At 42.8% G+C, this 20,340-nt stretch overlaps 1 protein-coding gene across 1 annotated transcript in view; it reads left to right on the top strand.

Annotated features, from left to right (window-relative positions):
• PRELID2 (PRELI domain containing 2) overlaps nt 1–18,001 on the top strand; it is a 62,854-nt gene extending 44,853 nt beyond the window's left edge. The window contains exons 6-7 of the mRNA XM_059698762.1: nt 8,039–8,108; nt 14,028–18,001. Of these exons, the coding sequence (XP_059554745.1) occupies nt 8,039–8,098 (60 nt within the window). The 3' untranslated portion in view covers nt 8,099–8,108; nt 14,028–18,001. The remainder of the gene's footprint in view (nt 1–8,038; nt 8,109–14,027) is intronic.
• The last annotated feature ends 2,339 nt before the right edge of the window (nt 18,002–20,340 follow it).

The following is a 20,340-nucleotide window of genomic DNA, read 5'->3' as shown; positions in this document are numbered from 1 at the left end:
TTGCCTCATCGAATCCTCAGAGCCATCCTGCTAAGGATGTGTGTTTATCCTCTTCTCTCCACCCACTTTACAGGCACAGAAACAACTTTAGTGAGGCAAGTGCTCCCTGTGGAAAGAGTTGGAGAAATCCAGTTTAAATTCCAGTTTGGCCACTTACTAGCTCTGTGACCTTGAGCAAGTTATATCTGAGGCCCAGTTTCTTTCTTGGAAATGGTGAGAAGTAAAAGTGTCTTATCTCATAGGACTGTTGAGAGGATTACATGAGATAATGTAGGCTAAACCTCTGGCATGTAGTAAGCCCGTGATAACTTATCATTAACCCCAATATTGTTGAGATTTGGTGGGATGGGTTTTTGACTAAAACAGAGTTTTGGAAAATTATATTTTGCTTTGTTCAAACACCCGATTTGAAGATACAGTGGAACTGGCCCTCCATGTGAAGAGGATCACTGACAGAAATTAATGAATTTGGGAGAAGGAGGAGGGTAGAGATAAAAGACAAAAGGAGCATTATCTGGGCATCTATTTAATCTGGATATTAGATTTATTTATTCTGTTAGAGACAGTTCATTTTACCTCTCAGAATAGGGGAAATTATTGATGCCACAGGAATTACTGGACCAGATTTTCGAGATATGAGTGGAAATGAGGACCTTAGAGAATGAATTTTCTAAGACTCTCACAGGAGGATGGGATGTGGAAAAAACGTTTTATTTGCGCGGAGTTGTATTTCTCAGGTTCCAATGTCCCATTACCCTCAACCCAGTCTGGGGTGTGGGGCAGCTGGGAGTTCAGCAGAGTCAGAAACAGGGCCAGTGTCCAGAGCTTCAGTTCCATGTTGCAACGGGGTGTGGTTCAGCATTCAGGCCAGGTTAATGTCTGTCAGCCCATGTGTGCAGCTCAATAGGGCAGCGCCCCATGGGGCACAGGAGAGTGCAGCCCCCTGCTGCCAGAGTCCCCAGAGGGCCTGGTGCTGGGAGAGAGCCTTTTCTTTGCAAGTTTATATATTTAGATTTTGAGCTCTTGCAGTGGCCATGCCCATCCTGGCCACTGACTCCCTTGCAGGTGTGATTGAAGGGCAAGCACCTTCCCAGGTCACTCAGACCTTGCTGGGCATGAGTCTAAATAGCCTCTCCAGTCCCAGCCTTTATCGATCAGCAGGTAACAGACTTCAAAAATGTTGAATGCAGCCTTTTCAAAATAAAGCTGTATCAATGGCATGCCTATATTATCTGGTCTCCCCTTTCACTCCTTTCCTGTTAAATAATAACCCGGTTACTACAATGGCATCATTATGACTGAGCTTAATTAAATCTGATGAATAGTGAAAAAATGGCTGATAAAGGGAACTGATAGGTACCTTGTTCTTTAGTTTGCCAGTCCAAGAGTTGGTCCTGGGCCCATTTGGTGCCAGGCACTGAGGTAGTCCTGCTTCGATGTAAGGAAGATTGTCTTATAGTTTGGGGTGATGTAGGTGGGATATGGAGTAGAAAGCTTCCCATCAACAGAGGTTTCTAAGCAGGTAAGAGATGATTAATGACATGCCATGGGTGGGATGTGGCACCGGGTGGGAGGCTGGCCTTGAGTAGTGGTGAAAAAGCCATATTTTGCACAAAGTTCAAGTCAAGAACAGTGAAATTATAGACAGGTCACGTTTTTAAATATTAAAAATTGGGGGTAGGGGAAAGTAACCTTATAAAATAGAAACACGCCAATATCTACATGACTCTTAGCCACTAAACTGTTCATGTCAGGTCAGGGTTTATGTGAAAATTGGCATTATGGAAATGGCTTTGTAATCTTTCATTCTGATATTTGATGCCAGGAGAACTCTACAAACCAGATGGGCCACTTTTGATCCTTTGCTAAGAATTTTCTATCTGGACTAAAATAACATAACGTCATCTCCAATTTTTAGATTTTATTATTTGGTGATATATTCTTTTCCATTACAAATTGAGATTAAATATTCACAAAGAGAGAGGAAGCTTTATAATGTGAAGCAAAGGCATCTAAATTATTGTATTAGTTTAATGTTCTGCAGTTACACCTAAAGATTTTAGGTTCCTTATCAAAATAAAAATGAATCTTACTCAAGAGTTTATTAGCCAGTTTGGGAAAATTATATTGAAGTCATACATTCTGTCAGGATATTCCTACTTGAAAAGTATTGTATTTAAAATAATTTGTAGATGTGATTAAATATTGATTCACATATTCAGAATCATGCAGGAGGACTAAAATCTGATTTATATATCAGGTTTTTTGAACATAGTCAATAGGGAAGGGAGGAATAGCTCTTGCTATGTACTCACCATTATGATAGGCATTTTCACATCCATAATTCCATTGAGAACTCCACCCCCCAGTGTTGGAAGATCCTGGATCCTGGACTCTCAATCCTGATAGCCTCGGGTGGAAGCAAAACTTTGCTTCTTAGTGATTACGTGATTTTTGTCTGGATGTTTGATTTCTCTGAGCCTCTGTTCCCATAAAAAAAAAAAAAAAGAAAGATAATAATCCTCTAAGGCAGACAGGAGGTTAAAGTAAGCCAGTGCAGGTAAAGTGCTCAGCACAGAGCTTGCCAGTACGTGCCAGTGAATTTTAATTATTAGTACTGTTTCATAGATGAGGAAGTCTTAAAAAGAGCTGGACAGCATTAGATTAAAAGGTGCTTTATTGAGGCAAAAGGTCTCTTCCTGGAGAATCTGAGTAGTGTTTCTCTCACCTTTTCCTGTAAAAACTGGATGCAGATCCCTCCCTCTAGGTCTCTCTCCATCTCAGGGAGCTTACATTCTATTGGGGGAGGGGGGACAGACAGTACAAAATGTTTTAAAAGCAGGACAATTATTTATAGTGACAAATGCTGTAAAGACAGTAATAAAGACAGCTGACTTAGCTTGGTTCGTAGGGGAGTCTCTGAGGAGGTGAGTTGAAGTCTGAATATTGCCAGGAGCTAGCAAGCCACTGACGGTCTGGTTATGTTCCTGCTGGAAACAAAGGGAACAGTGAGTAAACAAGAAAGGATCTAAGTGGTAGACAGACAACCACAGTATAGTGATTACCAGAGGGAAAGGAGGGTGGGGAGGTAGAAGAGGGTAAAGGGGCAATAAAAAACAAATAAACAGAAGGAAGGAACTGAGCATGTCCTATGAAGAGAAAGCAGGCCTGTGAATGTCCAGTGGTGAGGGGAGAATGGAGGGAGCTGTAGCTGAGGTGGGCTGGAAGCCAGTCATTGAGAGCCTGATAGCCATGTGGATTTTATTATAAAAGCAATGGATAGAGTGTGGATTTTATTATAAAAGCAATGGATACTATTAGAATGTTGAAGCAGGGTGGTGGCATATTCTTATTCTACCTTTTATTCATATATAAATGAAAATATTTGAAGACAATTTTATGTAAGCCAACTTAATAAAAATATTAGAATGATGGGTGTGGGTGGAGGGGGGTCAATGGGAAAAACAAACAAAGAGGACATCTGTAATACTTTTCACAATAAAGAAAAAAAATAGAATCAAAAGGGAAGTGAGGTTTTTAAAGTAAACTTGTTGCAAAGCTTTTTATCAAAAGGTGAGTGGTCTTATCATGTAAACTTCAGCATCTGAAACGACCCGCTTTCTAAGCTCCTGACTAACCCGGATTCTTCAGGCTCATTTTAAGTCCCATCTCACTGTTAGTGTTTCCACATCATTCCTTTATTTTTATCTTTTATCCTTTATTCTTTCCTTCATATCCTGAGCTTTTCAACCACACTTTTAAGAATGGTAACTACTGGACAGAGGCACTGTAATTCCCAATTTCAAATTTATCAGCTTGGCATTCAAAAGTAGTCCATTGATTAGTTTCACAATCTACCAGCTTTGAGCACCTATTGTGTGCCAGATTCTGCACTAGACAGAAAGGATAGAAATGTAAGTCACTTCTCTTCCCTGTCTCTGAGCACTTCATTATCTAATGCAGTAGACCTGTAAGCTGATGATTGATGGGTTGACTGATAGATTCATTCATCCAGTAGACAATTACTGCATGCCTTCTATGTACCAGGCATTTTTCCTCTCTAGAGCATACAACTTGAATAAGATGGACCCTCCCTATGCCTTTTCTTTATCACATAATAAAATGAAGCGGATTCATGGTTTGTCTGCCCAAAAAGCTTTTAAGCCAAGTCTGCAAAGGTGGATCCACTTAATGTTTGTTCTGCATTTCAGGCATCATCATGTGATAAGTGGTGAAAATTTAGTCCCTTTAAGCCCCATCTCCTGGGGGTTGAGTTTAAGCGTTGGAACTTTATTTGAAAGGACTGTATTGATTGGGCTTTGATTTGGTCTTTCCTTTACCAAACAGAGGTACTAAATAGTGGTTTGGCCTCACTCGTAGGGCTTTTTCTTTTCTTTTTTAAAAAAATTACTTTATAGGTCTCTCATTTCTCTCTCTCTCTCTCTCTCTCTCTCTCTCTCTCTCTCTCTCTCTCTCTCTCTCTCCCTCCCCCCCCCCATTTTCCACCTTCTATTTCAAGCTGTTCTGCTTAAAAAGATTAAAGTGGTATGAGAGAGGGGGGGAAAGGGGAATAAAAATCAACTGTCGCACTGTGAACATAATTGATTCAATAAATAACGTCTTTCAATTCCCCAGGCAAACCTCAAAGTCTTCACTTATGTCAATTAGTGTTCCTCTCTGTAAGTGGTGGGTTCCTAATTTAGACGGATGGGGAGAGTTCACAGAGCTTGCTTCCTAAGGAAGGAGTGTGCTTTTCTGGTTTTAAAGACATAATGTGTTGATTTAGGCGCCCACTCTGCAAAAAGAAGCTTGAAGCAGAATTAACGTGGCTGTTTCTCATCTTCTTGAAAATAGAAGGAAGACATTCAGTTATTGTCCAGGGGTTTGTTGAAACAACAACAACAAAGGAAAATGGGGAAGAAAATCTGCTAGACTAGATGATACAGGGACTTTGTCTTGTTTGTTCACCATTTATTGTCAGTGCACATAGTAGGTGCACAATACATATTTGCTGGCTGGATCTCTTAAATGAATGAGAGAAGAAAGGAGAACAATTCAGGTCTGAGATTAAATTTCATTCCAGAGGTTATTTCACCACCTGCCCCATCCCTCTCCTTTCCCATCTAATCCTTTAAAAGGAGAGTAACTCTAAAGTATAAGATTGTTGTATATACTGTATCTTCAGACATGAATTTCGTCAATTTCCAGACCGGCAGAGTTGAAAGGGATCTTGGAAGTGATATTAAGCTGCCATTTATAAATTCTAGTAAATGGACACGTTGTATTTTAGAACCACGTGAGGTGTGTTATAAATCTGCAGATTCCAGGCTCCAACACTGGAAGTTGTGGCTGAGTCAGTCTGGGTAGGACTTGGGCATCAGTATTTGTCTTTGTGGGTTCTTAGGAATTCCTGTGAGCAACTGGGTGTGGATAGTACTAACTAGTCAGACTTGCTATTCCCTGAGCTCTATTGGTTTAAGTCAGTGGTTGGCAAACTGCAGCTCGCGAGCCACATGCGGCTCTTTGGCCCCTTGAGTGTGGCTCTTCCACAAAATACCAACTTCTGCGCATGGGCCACGAAGTTTCAATCGCACTGTACATGCACACCGCACGTGGTATTTTGTGGAAGAGCCACACTCAAGGGGCCAAAGAGCCGCATGTGGCTCGCGAGCTGCGGTTTGCCAACCACTGGTTTAAGTTACTTCTTGGGAAAGGTGACTAGCCCAGGAGAATAATTGGCAGACAGCGACCCGGGTGTCCTGACTGAGGACAGTGCACCGGACCTACAGTTTGCTGCTTTGTTTACCCAACACTATGCTCCTTAGTGTTCTGCCCAGACCTTTTAATTAATGCTTCTTCCTTCCAAGTGATAATATTTGTGGTGCTGGTCAGCCAGAATCTGGAGGATCTTCTGAAATGTTTACAGAAATATTACATTTTGTTGAATGTATTTTGGTACTAAATATGATGTTTTGTTGTCTTCTCTGGAGATGCATCCCTCTCCCATGGCTCAGAATAAACCCCCAATAGGAAGCCACTTCTTTTCTCTTGTAGTCTCTCTGAGAATCATCAGGGCACTTGTTACTCACATTCCCATTAAATCAAAGGCATCTTGTGAAGGGTTGGGAACCTGTATTTTAAATATGTTTTTATTAATTTGTTAGAGAGAGATAGAAACATCGATCGGGTGCCTCCTGCATGCCCCCTGCTGGGGATTGAGCCTGCAACCCAGGCATGTGCCCTGACTGGGAATCAAACTGTGATCTCTTGGTGCATGGGACGATGCTCAATTCACTGAGCCATACCAGCTGGGCAGGAATCTGTATTTTAAATTAGCTTTGATCATTAGTATTCTCTCTAAACAATTTTCCGGTCCCTGAGAACTGTGTTCCATGTCCCTGGATCCAGCTTTGACTTCCTTTAGACCCTAGCCCAGCGGTTCTCAACCTGTGGGTCGCGACCCCTTTGGTGGTCGAACAACCCTTTCACAGGGGTCGCCCAAGACCATCCTGCATATCAGATATTTACATTACGATTCATAACAGTAGCAACATTACAGTTATGAAGTAGCAACGAAAATAATTTTATGGTTGGGTCACAACATGAGGAACTGTATTTAAAGGGCCAGAAGGTTGAGAACCACTGCCCTAGCCCACAATTACATCATAATCCTGTCTTCCCATCTGACGATTTATCTTCTGGTCTTCAGAACTTGTTCTTGAAGGAAGAAAGAGGGACTATCTTCTTTCCTGTTTCCTCCAGGGGACTTGACTGGCCGAGGTGGGTGGGCAGTTGAAATGTACAGTAGTGGAGTGAGCATGGTGAGAAGGTTAGGAGGTGGCCCCTGAAACACAGGAGAATGCCTGTGTTCTTTCCTGCTGTATTACTTAATAGCTGTGTAACTTTGGGCAAATTACTTAAACCTCTTGGAGTTTCTGTTGCCTCACCAGTAAGATGGGTAAGAATGGTACTTGTTCAGAGTTTTGTGTGTATTAAACAAGGTGTCCTAGGTCAGCTGTCAGGACACACTGAGAGATGGAGATCTGGGTGCAGGGGGTTATCGAAGAGGACCTTAGGGACAACTTGTGAGGAAAGCAGGATTAGGCTGCAGGTGACATTGAACTGTGACACAGTTGCAGTGAAGGTCTCAGCTGATCCCATGGGGAGCTGGAGATGGGATGCTCCTCAGAGTTGTTCCAAATTGAGGGAAGGGGGCCAGGCCTTTAGACCCCTGTATCCACCAGTCATTGCATGTGGGCTGCCCCTGGAGAGGGGACATGATCTCGGGGAAGGCAGCCCTTTGGCTGAGAGGGTGGCTGTGTGCCATCAGCAGCCGACAGTGCTGGCAGAGGGTAGGGAGGTGCCTGAGTCCCTGAGCGGATGTCCTCAGTGTACTCAGCACCCACAACCCAGGATAATGCACATAAAACCTTAGCAGTGAATGTAGAACCTTTGTGAATATTCAATTAATATTAACAGTTGCCATTATTATTCCAGCTCTGCCAATGCCATGTAGTAGCTGGGTCGCTTTTAAGAAGTTAACTTCTCGCCCTAACCGGTTTGGCTCGGTGGATGGAGCGTCGGGCTGCGGACTGGGGGGGTCCCGGGTTCGATTCTGGTCAAGGGGATGTACCTTGGTTGCGGGCACATCCCCAGTAGGGGGTGTGCAAGAGGCAGCTGATGGATGTTTCCCTTTCATCGATGTTTCTAACTCTCTATCCCTCTTCCTTCCTCTTTGTAAAAAATCAATAAAATATATATTTTTTAAAAAGAAGTTAACTTCTCTGGACTGTCTTCTTATGTTTAAAATGGAGATCCTAAACTCCCTACTTCCCTGAGTAGTTCTGAGCACACAGGGAGATAATAAATGTGAAATTGATGAGCAGATTAGAAAAATGTACAGCGTGACTGTGAGCCTACTTTTCGGAAATGAATATAGGGCCATGACTTGGATTCCTTGAAGGGGAGGGTTGTGATCACTGTAAAAGCTCTTGTCTGTGAAATGTGGCGTTTTGATTTTTCTTTCTTCTCTCTACAGGGAATTAGAATAATGGAGACGCTGCTAAAGGAGCAGTGTGGTGCCCCCTCAGCCGAGTAAAGAACCATCAGTGAGTACCAAAAGCCTAACCAGAATTGGTTACTCAGGCCGTGTGTTCATGCTTAATAAGCCTGGTGTTATGCATCTGCCTCCTTGGGCTATTCATGCTGTACATTTCCTGGTTGTATGCACAGGGGATGGTCTCACAGGTGTTTCATTATCTGTTCTGTATCTTTACTTACTTGGTTCTTGATTTTCAGAGCACTTTTGTACTACGTGCTGGGTTATAACTGCACTCAAATTGTTTAAACTGCTCAGCGCAATCCAACATGATTATCACTGTCAAGGTGGCATAGGTTTGTAGAGACTGGAGCTCAGCATAAATGGAAGCTTTAATTTTATTGTTCTGAGAACAAGGAAAGAAGGGATTTAGAGTTTCTGAAAGGGATATCTTGACTGGCCAGTGAAATAAATATATTTTATCAGTCATCAATTGGGGATGGCTGCCTGAAATGCTATGGAGAAGGACTCTGAGGCCTTGAAGATAATTCTCAAGCTCTAGGTCAGGGTGTGTTGATTGATTAGCAATGTCTGTCACAGACACAGGATGGAAGAAAGAGCACTTTTGCAGGAGCACATGCCCCTTCTAGTTTAGGGCAAATAATGTAGGGTTAACAGATAGCAGGGGGATTTCAGAATTACTTACATTTTTTTTCCCTTGATTTTTTATTGTCTACATCAAGGAGAATGGCTTCATAGTGGAAAGGGAATAAAAAAGTTATTTAAGAGAGACTCAAAGCCTAAAATAAATGAGTATAGTGGATTTGCATCTTATGACATTTATTGGACTTGGATTTTTAACATCTGATAGAAGGTAAGACCTTTAAGCAGTGCAAACATTGTCTTGGGTATTTCAAAATTATCTCTAATTTCCTTATGTTGGCTTAAAACTGTGGTACACATGGTTTTGTATGAGCAACCTGGCATTCCATACGATAAAGCCTGAGGGGGAATTAACCAAGGAAGAAGCGAAAGGAGCATTTATGTGCAAGTAGCTCAGCATTCAGAGCATACTGGTCACACCTCTGCATGGGAATTTGAGAATTATAAAGTGTTTCTGCTTGTTTGCAGGCTTGACTTCATGTATACTTAACACATATTAATAGATTTATTGATTCCCGGGAAGGGGAAACAAGATCATTTCCTGTAGCACAGGCATGGTGCACGGCAGGTGCTCAAAAAATGTTGGAATAGAATCGGAGTATTGTGTGCTCCCATATCCACTCTGTTCTTTGGAAAGTTGTAAGAAGATCGTCTCCCTGCGTTCCCAGGCTCACGTTCTTGTGAAGCTCACTAAGCCCCTCCAGTGTTTGTGTGCTCAGGCACAGATTTTGTCCTACCCAGGAGAGTGGGATGAGGCGTCAGCTCCGTGCTAAATAAGAGAATGAGGGACGAGTATATCTTGGTTTTCAAACTTTAAATTGGTGGTTTTGAAACTTGAGTGAATATCAGAATCATCTGGAGGATTTTTTGAAACATGGCTCGATGGGTCCCACCCCCCGAGTTTCTGATTCAGTAGGTCTGGGTGGAACCTGAGAAGTTGTTTTTAACGTTTCCAGGCAGTGCTGCTGCTGCTGCTGCTGCTGCGCCAGGGACCACGGTGTGAGAACCATTGCTTGAATGAGTTTGCATCTCTGAATGGAGACAGATTGAAGGGGCTCTGAGAACGCTATTAGCTGGAATTCGACACTGTTGTCATGTATTCCATCGATTTTAGATTCACCAGAGAAATGACTGTGTGGCTTTACCAGTATCTCAGCCTCTTGCCTTTTTTCCTGCTTGAATGTTGACCGGCTCCACACGGGAGCCAAGACAACGGAAAAGAAAGGAGACAAGACTCACACCAACTTGTGTTTTTTATTTAAAGCAGCAGTCACCAACTGGTGGTCTGTGAGGTCTGAAAGGTTGGCGACCACTGATTTCGAGTGTTGCTAGTGCAAATGAGGAAATTAAGCAAGCATTACCTGTTGTCTTAAATTTGTTTTGAGAGCTAAGTGTGAACTCAGGACTTTGTAGTGCTTCTGAAAAGTAACTTATTTTCCTCTCTTAAGGGAAGTGGTTGAGGTCTGGATACCAAGAGTTCAGTGCAGGACAGTTAAGATTTAATGCACTTAATGACGTGGAGTTCCTGAAGGATTTACATAATTCAGACTCTCATTATCCATGATTCTCAGAGGAGTAAATGTAAAGTAAGAGATATTATAACCTTCCCACAGAAATCCACAATTACATTCACAGTTACTACAAGTTAGAGACTATTGCTAGGCTTTAAGCTTTTTTTCAAAATCAGCTTCATTGAGATATTATCTCTGTAAAACTAAGTTGACCAATTTTGAGTGCACAGTTTGGTGAGTTTTGACAGATATATATACAGTTATGTAAGTATCACCAAAAGCATGAGATAGGACATTTTGAGGGTCTGCTGTGCTGCAATGTTGTTGGCTGCTTATTGTTTACTGTTTTTAACCCCATTTTCTTGACTATTTTTACAAAGGTTTTGCAAACTTGAAATGTGGTTGTTTTAATGGAACTCTTCCTTTTTTTTTTTTTTCAAAATTAGCTTATAGAAAGCGTGAGAATGGTTTAAATGGGAGAACTACTGATTTTATGAGCAGTAAAATGCCACATTAAGAGAAAAGGTGTGAGGAATGAGTTCTGTAGTTATAGAGCAGGGATCGACCCAGAGGCCAAATGCAGCCTGCTGTCTGCTTTTGCAAATAAAGTTTTATTGGCATGCAGCTATGTTCCCGGCTGTGTTCTCACTACAACTGCAGAGAGAATTGCTCTGACAGACATCTTACACACTACAAAGCCTAAAATATTTTCTATCTGGTCTTTTAAGAAAATGTTTCTGTCCCCTGGGTTAGAGCATGCCCTCTCCTAAATTAGCATCAGGTCACCTTGTGGGGTGGTTTGCCCTTTTTTTAAATGTAGCATTTGATCACATCTTCCCTCTATTCCAAAGTTAATAATGTGACAGTTTATGTTCTTTACATTAGCTCCGACATCACCACTTGGGTGATGTTATTCTAAGACATAAAAAGCATTAAAGTGAACAAAACAATGAAGTTAACATACCGGCTGCAGCAATCATTAAAATTGCTCATGAAGTTCCAAGGCACATGCCTGGTGGCATAGGTATATAGGCATCCGTGTGGCAGGTAATGTGGCACTGTGATGTGGCCGTGGTAGGTGCTGTGGCCGTGTGCTCCATTTGCCAGTAAAAACATTCTGTGGGGTTTGCACAAATATATGTAAGGAGACATTATTTTTATATTTCTGCATGGTGAGATATTATTTAATATTTCTTTTTTTTTAAATTAAATCTTTATTGTTCAGATTATTACATTTGTTCCTCTTTTCCCCCCCATAACTCCCCTCCTCCCAGTTCCTGCCCCACCTTCCGCCCTCACTCCCCACCCACTGTCCTCATCCATAGGTGCACGATTTTTGTCCAGTCTCTTCCCGAATCTCCCACACCCCTTTCCCCCCCAAGAATAGTCAGTCCATTCCCTTTCTATGTCCCTGATTCTATTATAATCACCAGTTCATTCTGTTCATCAGATTATTTATTCACTTGATTCTTAGATTCACTTGTTGATAGATGCATATTTGTTGTTCATAATTTGTATCTTTACCTTTTTCTTCCTCTTCCTCTTCTTAAAGGATACCTTTCAGCATTTCATATAAACCTGGTTTGGTGGTGATGAACTCCTTTAGCTTTTCCTTATCTGTGAAGCTCTTTATCTGACCTTCAATTCTGAATGATAGCTTTGCTGGATAAAGTAATCTTGGTTGTAGGTTCTTGGTATTCATCACTTTGAATATTTCTTGCCATTCCCTTCTGGCCTGCAAAGTTTCTGTTGAGAAATCAGCTGACAGTCGTATGGGTATTCCCTTGTAGGTAACTGGGTTTCTTTCTCTTGCTGCTTTTAAGATTCTCTCTTTGTCTTTTGCTCTTGGCATTTTAATTATGATGTGTCTTGGTGTGGTCCTCTTTGGATTCCTTTTGTTTGGGGTTCTCCGCGCTTCTTGGACCTGTAAGTCCATTTCTTTCACCAGGTGGGGGAAGTTTTCTGTCATTATTTCTTCAACTAGGTTTTCAATATCTTGCTCTCTCTCATCTTCTGGCACCCCTATAATTCTGATGTTGTTACGCTTGAAGCTGTCCCAGAGGCTCCTTACACTATCCTCGCATTTTTGGATTCTTTTTTCATTTTGTTTTTCCCGTTGGGTGTTTTTTGCTTCCTCGCATTTCAAATCATTGACTTGATTCTTGCGCTCCTCTGGCCTGCTGTCGGGAGTCTGTATAATATTCGTTATTTCAGTCCGTGTATGCTTAATTTCTAGTTGGTTCCCCAATATAACATTGAGGGTCTCATTAGTTTTCTTGTAGATCTCATTAAGTTTATTGGCGGCTTCTAAACAGTTCTTGAGAGACCTTAAAAGTGTGGTTCTGAACTCTATATCTTCCTTTGACAATTTTGTCCTGTTTCTTTGTCTCCGCATTTTGTTATGCTTCCTTGGTGCACCCCCTAGTGGTCTTTGTTCGAAGTCTTATAGTTAAACCTTGATTGTTGTAGCTAATCCCAGGGAGGGTTTGACCTCCAGGCCAAGTGGTTATGAGAATCAGCTGTGTCAGCAGTGAGAGAACTTCTGTCCTCTAGGGAGGTGCTAATCTAGCCTTTGCCTGAGGCTATCTGGCAAATGCCTCTGTGCAGGGCTTGGGCGGGGCGGGTCGCACAGGATCAACAGTGTGGGCCGGAGAGAGCAGTTATGGCGGCTCTCAGTCCTGTCCCCAGGGGCTCTGCCTCTCTGAGTCCCAGCACCTGCTGCAAAGCTGGGAGAGAAAGCTGCACTCACTCTGACCGAAGCCAGACAGTCCCGCTTCTCCCCTTTGAGTCTGGGTCCCTAAAGACTCGCCTGTATCTGGAGCTCAGAGTCTGCGACTCCCTCCCAATTGAAAACAACAACCGCGCCCTCCGCCGCCAGCCCGCTCCGCACACTCAGAATTTGACTTCAGCACTGCGCCTCCTCTGAGTGTCCGTATGCGTTTCTCTTTCCTCCTAGTTGTAGGACTTCCACTCAGCCAGCGTTCCTGTGGTTCTGGGTGATGTCCCTTCCGTCTTTTAGTTTTACTTTTGAAGTAGTTGTTCAAAGCAGCAAACTCCGGCGTTAACCTATGCCGCCATCTTGGTTCTCCCAATATTTCTATATGATACCACATTTCAAATTTGCACAATTTACAAGCCTGTTTCTGTTCTGTTTGTTCATTTATTTTGTTCTTGGATTCTGTATATAAGTAAATCATACGGTATTTGTCTTTCTCTGTCAAAAATGTTATTCATAATTTACATTCACATAGAATATGACTACATTGTGTGTGGTACCTAGCCCTAAAGATACTCCCCAGCACCCTCTGGCCCGTATGTTCAAGTGGGCGTTGGACAGTTAAAAAGCTTAGCAGGTGATTTTTCTCAAGAGCCAAACTGGAGGTTCATAAATCTCACTAACCAATATGCTTGTGCTGCTGCTGCTGACACGTCCATTGGATAGATTTTTGATTTCCTGTCATTTTTGAATAAAACAAATAGCCCTGACATGTGTTTGTTCTTGCCTCTGGCAGTTGGGAGAGCGGGCATGCTGAGGTTCAATAACACAGCAGAATTCTTTCACATCGGAATGATTAAGACCTCAGTTTCAGCTATATCTTTGAACTAGCTCCTTTAGGTGGTTGGACTTAATAAAATGAGGTGCTTGCTCTGTTCCAAGATCATTAGGAGGCAGAAATGCAATTTCTTCGAAAATTACCCGTAGTAATAGAACTCAAGTGACTCGTGTTTTAGTTGCTTCAGAAAAGAGGGCAAGTAAGTATTGATTGGTGAGACATGTTTATGAGGTGATAAAGCCTGTTTGCTTTCTCTTGCAGGGGAGCTGTGTTGTGTCTACTTCTGCTCGAGAATCACTTCTCGGACACAACATCTCCAAGACTCAGTTTTCGAAATGCAGGTTTAAGGATGCGGTATCGGCAGCTTGAAGAAGAGACTTTCCTGCCGGGACCTGAAATGACACACCTCCCTGGGAGCCAGCCTCAGTAGTGGCACTCATGGAGATAAGTCCTCCCAGCTGGATTTTTATGGCATAGACTCTTCACGATTTTACAAATAAAGGGAAAACCCATAGAAGATGATGTTGCCCTTCTTGAGGGTACCCTGCTGATTGCCTGGTGATGGGTTTGGGTAGCCAGGGACAGGCTTGGACACTGGTGTTTGTGCCTTTATGTGATCTGCATCATTGCCCATAGGATTCATGAGAGGATTCTGGGACAAGTAAAGGAATGGAACCTGATACCTGACTCACAGGTGGCCTGGAACAGATAGGAATGTGCCAGACCTGAGGTGAAGTGAAGGCACATCTATAGTTATGATGAAGATTCTCAGAAATCGGGAGCATTGGATTTAGACCCATAAGTACTACACAATTGCCATCATTATCGCTTTTATAATGTAAAATGTGAGCTGTGGTTTGTTTCGCTGAAAAAACATCGGATGGAGAATGGGGAGGTTATATGTGCATAATCTTGGCTCCTACTAGTCCATTCTGAGATGTGGAGCAGACATAACCTCTCTGTTTTCACTAGGCAAGTGGGGATAATCGGACACAGATCTTACTACCTGTGGGTTGTGATGATTAAACAAGGTATTTAGTGTGAAAAGCACGGGTTTGGGAGTCAGAGAGACAAACCTTGGTTTGATTCCAAGCGCTACCACCCGCTAGCTCACTAGAACATAGTTTTAAACCCTTATGAAGCCCAATTTTTAAAAATTTGTAAAATGGGATGATAGAATTAATTTTGTGAGGTTGTTGGACCAATTTGTGTCACGTATATATTAAGTGCCTAGCATTCCTGGTACATAGGAGAAGTCTATTAAATAGAAGCCATTCTTATTATGTGAAACTATTTAGAAAATGTACTTTTCAAATGTAATGTAAAGTACTATTACTGTTTGAAAATTAGATGACAGTAGTTTGCATTTTCCATGATTGGAAGCCAAATTATAAATGGATACTACCAACCAAACGCTTGAAGAGAGGCAAAAATTTGCAATTCATCTTAACATAAAAACTGGGCCATTAGTGGAAAGTTGTGGGGAAATTGTTTTATTTTTTTAATATTTGAAATACTTCCTACTTAGTGCACTGATGAATTTCAAAGCAATTGTGTTCTTTTTATACAAGCCTGCCACTGTGAGCCTCATCTTATTGTATTTGAACTATTTGTGCTGCCTAAGTTTTGTCTCGGGATAATTTCTTCTCGTTTCCTCAGTGTTTTATTCTCTACTTGTGTTGGAAGGAAAATGAGTGGTAGAAACCAGAACACACTTTGACCTCCTTTTCCATTTTGTAAATGGCATTTTGTAGGCCTTCGGAATAATTGCCCACTTCCAAAAATAAGAGGTGATGTGAATTATCACAGAGGTGAGAGGCAAGAAATTTGTATTTGAAGATTGACATTGAAATAAAGTTAACCCTAGACTCAACATCTTGCATCCTTTGAAGGCAGGAGTTCTCAACCTTGGCTGTCCATTAGGATCACCGGGGGAGCCTTGTGCAGTCCTGACACCCTGATTACACCCCAGACCAATAAATCAGAATCTCTGGGCAGAACCCAAGCATCAGTGTTTTTAGAAGCTCTCTAGGTGATTCCAATGAGCAGCTAAGGATGAGAACACTACGATGATTTGCAGACATCTGATTTCTTTCTTAACACCTCTGAAGTAGGAAAGATTCTTTGTAGTAAGAAATGGAAATAGTGAAGCACAGAGAAGCCGAGTTTTTGCCTGACTTCCTTGAAGCTGGGGTGGCCAGTGCAAATGCCTGCAACAGGTCTGGCAGGTGATCTGATGAGTGAAGCAGGCTGGCGGCCACTGCGGAGACCCAGCGAGCATGTGCCTGGAGCAAGGTAATCAGCAGCTGCCCGGCTCCAGCACAGTGTTGCCACGTGGCTGCTTTGGCTCGTTCTTCCAATTTCCAATCTTCCAGATAAAGAGAGACTTAAGAAAGAAAAAAAAGAACTCTGATTTTTACATGTTGGTGACAAACTCAGAATTGTTTAAAACGCTGCGCTGGCCAAACAAAACATGTTTGCTAGTCGTTTCCAGCCTCGCTTCAAGAGTGTAAAGGATCAGCCTAAACATCCCAGCCAACGTTGAATAGATTTGCATCTCCCTATTCTGGATGTAAGCTGCCTTCTGCCACTGCTCTAAGCCTGCTTTTAGTAGATGCATTTCCCTCCCATTTCCCCCCCATTTCCCCAGAACTCTCTGGACTGGTATCAGCCACTTTCCCTCACTCCCCTTGTCTCCTATGGGCATCCATTGCTCAGGCCTCACATCTATGGCTTAAGAAATCTTATGTTTTTAACAAAATTAATGAGGGCTTGTTAGAGTTCATTTTTATTACATGTCAGAATCCTTTACCTGTGACGAAACATTTAGAAGCCCACATTTAATTTTATTTTTTTAATCCGTAGTCTAGCGTAAGAAATGTCAGGACACAGAAGGCAGCCTTATTGGGCACATGAGGACCATGGGTGGGACAAGGTTAATTCACAGACCTGGTCAGTCTTCCCCTTCAAGGTGATGATTTACTCCAGTGAGTCCTAGGCTCCCACTTGTCCCAGAAATCTTTGGACCCTTGTGGGGGTGGGGGGTGCGAACATCTGCATGTCCAGGGCCTCCCCTGTGATTCGGATTCATGCTGTTTCAGTAGGGCCGGGGGTCAGGGGTGGGGTGGGGGGCGGTGTCTGTGTTTTAAAACAAGTTCCCCAGGACAGTGGAGAAACCCTGCTTTAGCAGAGGTGTTTGTGGCCTCTGCATCTTTTACCATTTAAGAAGGGTTTGCAACTGTTGGGCCTGGTAGTCATTACATTGGGTCACTCAGGACACAATATAAAGTTCTTATGCAGAGAGAAGCTGACTTAAGCTATCTCTACATGACTGAGGTGCTTTTGCCATGAAGAGGCTTTTATGGTTTCAGTTATATATGGATAAAAAAACCCACGGTGCTATATTTGTTTTATATAAGTAGCATATGTGTAGTAAGATCTCATTTATCAGACGTGGTGGGGTGCATGGTCTAGACAACTTAAGGTTGTCCTTAAAGTTGCTTGTCTTTGGGGCTTTATTGCAGCCATTTCTTAAGTTAGTATACACTTCCTTGCTTTGGCAAACCAGAATCTACTGAAGATGATGAAATCTTTTCAGGGTCATTATTTGTGTTCTGGATTCTTTCAGGTCCTGTTTAGCTTTGTTAAAGCCCCTAATGGTCCTGCTCCGAGTTCTGCGGATTTTATAGTTTTTCTTTTCTCTCACTGTTATTTGTCATTTCTCTCTGCCAATACTCCGCCTGCCTCTAGGAACTTTCCTCTCATGTGCTGTGGGAGTGGGGAACCATGGAACTGCATACTGCATGCCAGGTAGTGGTAGACAGGCTCCGAAGGAGGCTTCGAGAGGCGTTTCTGGCAGTTCCATGAATGAACGTTGCTGCACTGATTTAGCGACATTATTTTAGTGATTCCACTACCTTCTTCTAACTCACTTCCTGATCCTCAGCTGCCGATGTCAGACCTGTGACCGCAACATGAGTGAGAATTGCTACAACTGGTTTCTCTTGATTTTTAATCTACTCCCTCCCCCAATCGTGCTGGTATTTTTATATGTACAGTTCTATGATGTGAAACTTAAATAGATTAGTATCCAAATGAACATTTCTCAGGCCAAGTTTTTGTGAAGGATAATTAAGTGTTTTTGGTTCAGTATGGTTGTGATTGGAGCTATCAATCAGTTGTCTACCTATGAAATTCGATCCTGCAGTCATTCTGAAATAAAGGTGTTACAAGTCGTATTTATGTGTGAATTCTCATTTCGTGGGGTATTACATCACTCAGCAGAGCTTGTGCTTATCATTTGTCCTAATGACCCTGTTTCTGGTCAGTGTCCCCGGATGAGGGTGTCATACCAACTGTATGTTAGGGTCCCCTTCCCCTAAGGTGATCCTTTAAAGTTTCTCCCAGAAATAAGCGGAGGTCACTTGTATTGGGTGACTCCAGTGGGCCATGTACTAAAGGAGCAAAGGACTAGGGTCTGCAGAGGAAAGAAGCACAGCACAGACACAGCAGCACGAAGTCAGGTTCCCCAAAGATGGAGGAAGAGACAGCGCAGCCGCTGTTGACCTTTGAGCTCAGTTGTGCTTTCTGTACTTTGTTTCTGTGGGATTTGCTTTCATCCTGTCATAGGTCCCCCTTTTCCTTGATGTATTTGGGTTTCTGTGCCTTGTTGCAGGATGCCTTGTCCACGCCATATGGATACCTTCCTTTTGTTAGAGCCAGGGTGCCTTAGGAGTAAAGTCCTTAGTTTAACCAGCACTATTGAGCACCTACTGTGTGCAAGAGAAAGGCAGGATTTGTCTTTTTAGTCTTGATCCAGTGGGTTTCCAGAAGGTTTGCACCAGCATCATACTGACAGATGGCAATGGTAGGCACCAGTTGATGGTAAGTCCAGGCTCTGTCACTTCTTGGGTAAATCAGACAATTATTGCTTATTTAACAGATGCAGGAAAACATCAGCACAGGATGCACAGTGGAAAGATCGGCACAAAAATGTGTAGCTTGGTGGCCCCAGAGCCTCACCTGCAGATTGCATAGTTGTAGGTGATAACGTCTGAATTAGTGAGGGGCCCATCATACCTTGCAGCAGATAGCCTGTTCTCCTTAGGCCCCACCTTATATACAGAAGGGTGGAGCTGGCCTGCATGAGACTACCTCATCTAGCCACAGAACAGCTTCTCAGTGCACAATGATTGCAGGACACCGGATATCCAGGCATAAACATCTTTTCCTTTCAGACTGTCCTGGCTGTCACAGCCTGGTCTCAGGACATCCCGGGACTCAGGGCTGCTGTGTCAGCATGTGTTTCCCTGATGTCTGGGCAGGGCCTGCTCACTGTTTTGAGTTAACACTGCAAACCCCAGAATCTTAACACGGGCCTTGGCGAGATTGAAGTAGATAAAGAGGTAGCAGTCTGAGAATGACAAACCTGGTGCAGTGGGATTCCGAATAGAAATTAAGTTAACTTATTGAGACAATTTATAGAAAGTTAAAATGAAGAATTTAAATGTAAAATGCAGCATTTCTTGCATACCTGACTGCCCATTGGCACCTGCTGGGGATCCCAGGGGAGCTTTAAAAAATACTGATGCTCAGGTCCTACCCCCAGAGATTCTAGGTTGCAGCCCTGCCTCAGGGTTGCACAAAGTTCCCTAGATGATCTTGAAGACATGAGCAGTGATGCCGACCAACTTCAGAAGTCATGTCTGTTCTCCCTTAAGAAGCTAGCTGGAGGCAGGAGTGTGCAATATAAGACCTCTCTGACGTTTTGCCTCTAGCCTTTCAGAAAAATGTCATTCACTATCCAAGAAAAAACGTGCTCCAAACCTGGCTGGTGTGCCTAAGTGGCTAGAGCGTCAGCCTGCACACCTCAGGGTCTCAGGTTCCATTCCTGGTCAACATACCTGAGTTGTGGGTTCACTCCCTGCCCCTGATCAGGGCACGTGCAGGAGGCAACCAGTAGATGTGTTTGTCTCACATCAAGATGTTTTTCTCTCTCACATGGATGTTTCTCTCCCTCTCACCCTCCTTCCCTCCGTTCCTCCATCCCTCCCTTCCACTCTCTGAAAAGCAATGGAAAACATTTTCTGGTGAGGATGAACAACAATAGCAACAAAAGTACTTCAGTGTCTCTTCAATGCTAATAGAAGAAAGATGTTAGAAGTCCCCCACCATGGGCAGCCCTGATGAGCTTTATGATCAATAGTTTGAGTAGTGTTTATTAGAACAGAATTCCATTCAGGAAAAGGATCCCATAGTAACTCAAGACCCTTGCTTGTCTGCAAGGGTTAACCTGAGTCACTGTACTACTGGACCTTAAGATGTAGGTCTCTGAGCTCTGGACAGGCATGCTGTGCAGCAGGCGACAGAGAGGAAATAACTGCCACCATCCTGTTAAATTAAACTCCATGGAGCTATTCTCCAGCATTATCGGGGAAGGTTAGAGCCATTTCGTGCCTGCCATCTGTTTAGGCTGCTGATGAAATCATTAATCCTCTGTGTTGGTGCCAGGATGAACTTTGAGATCCGATGACAAATGAGAAAATGCTAAACCGCCCAGTTGCATGTTTTTGTT

This window comes from Myotis daubentonii, chromosome 5 (assembly GCF_963259705.1).
Source record: "Myotis daubentonii chromosome 5, mMyoDau2.1, whole genome shotgun sequence".
Taxonomy (NCBI): domain Eukaryota; kingdom Metazoa; phylum Chordata; class Mammalia; order Chiroptera; family Vespertilionidae; genus Myotis; species Myotis daubentonii.
This window is presented reverse-complemented; position numbering and strand designations above follow the sequence as displayed.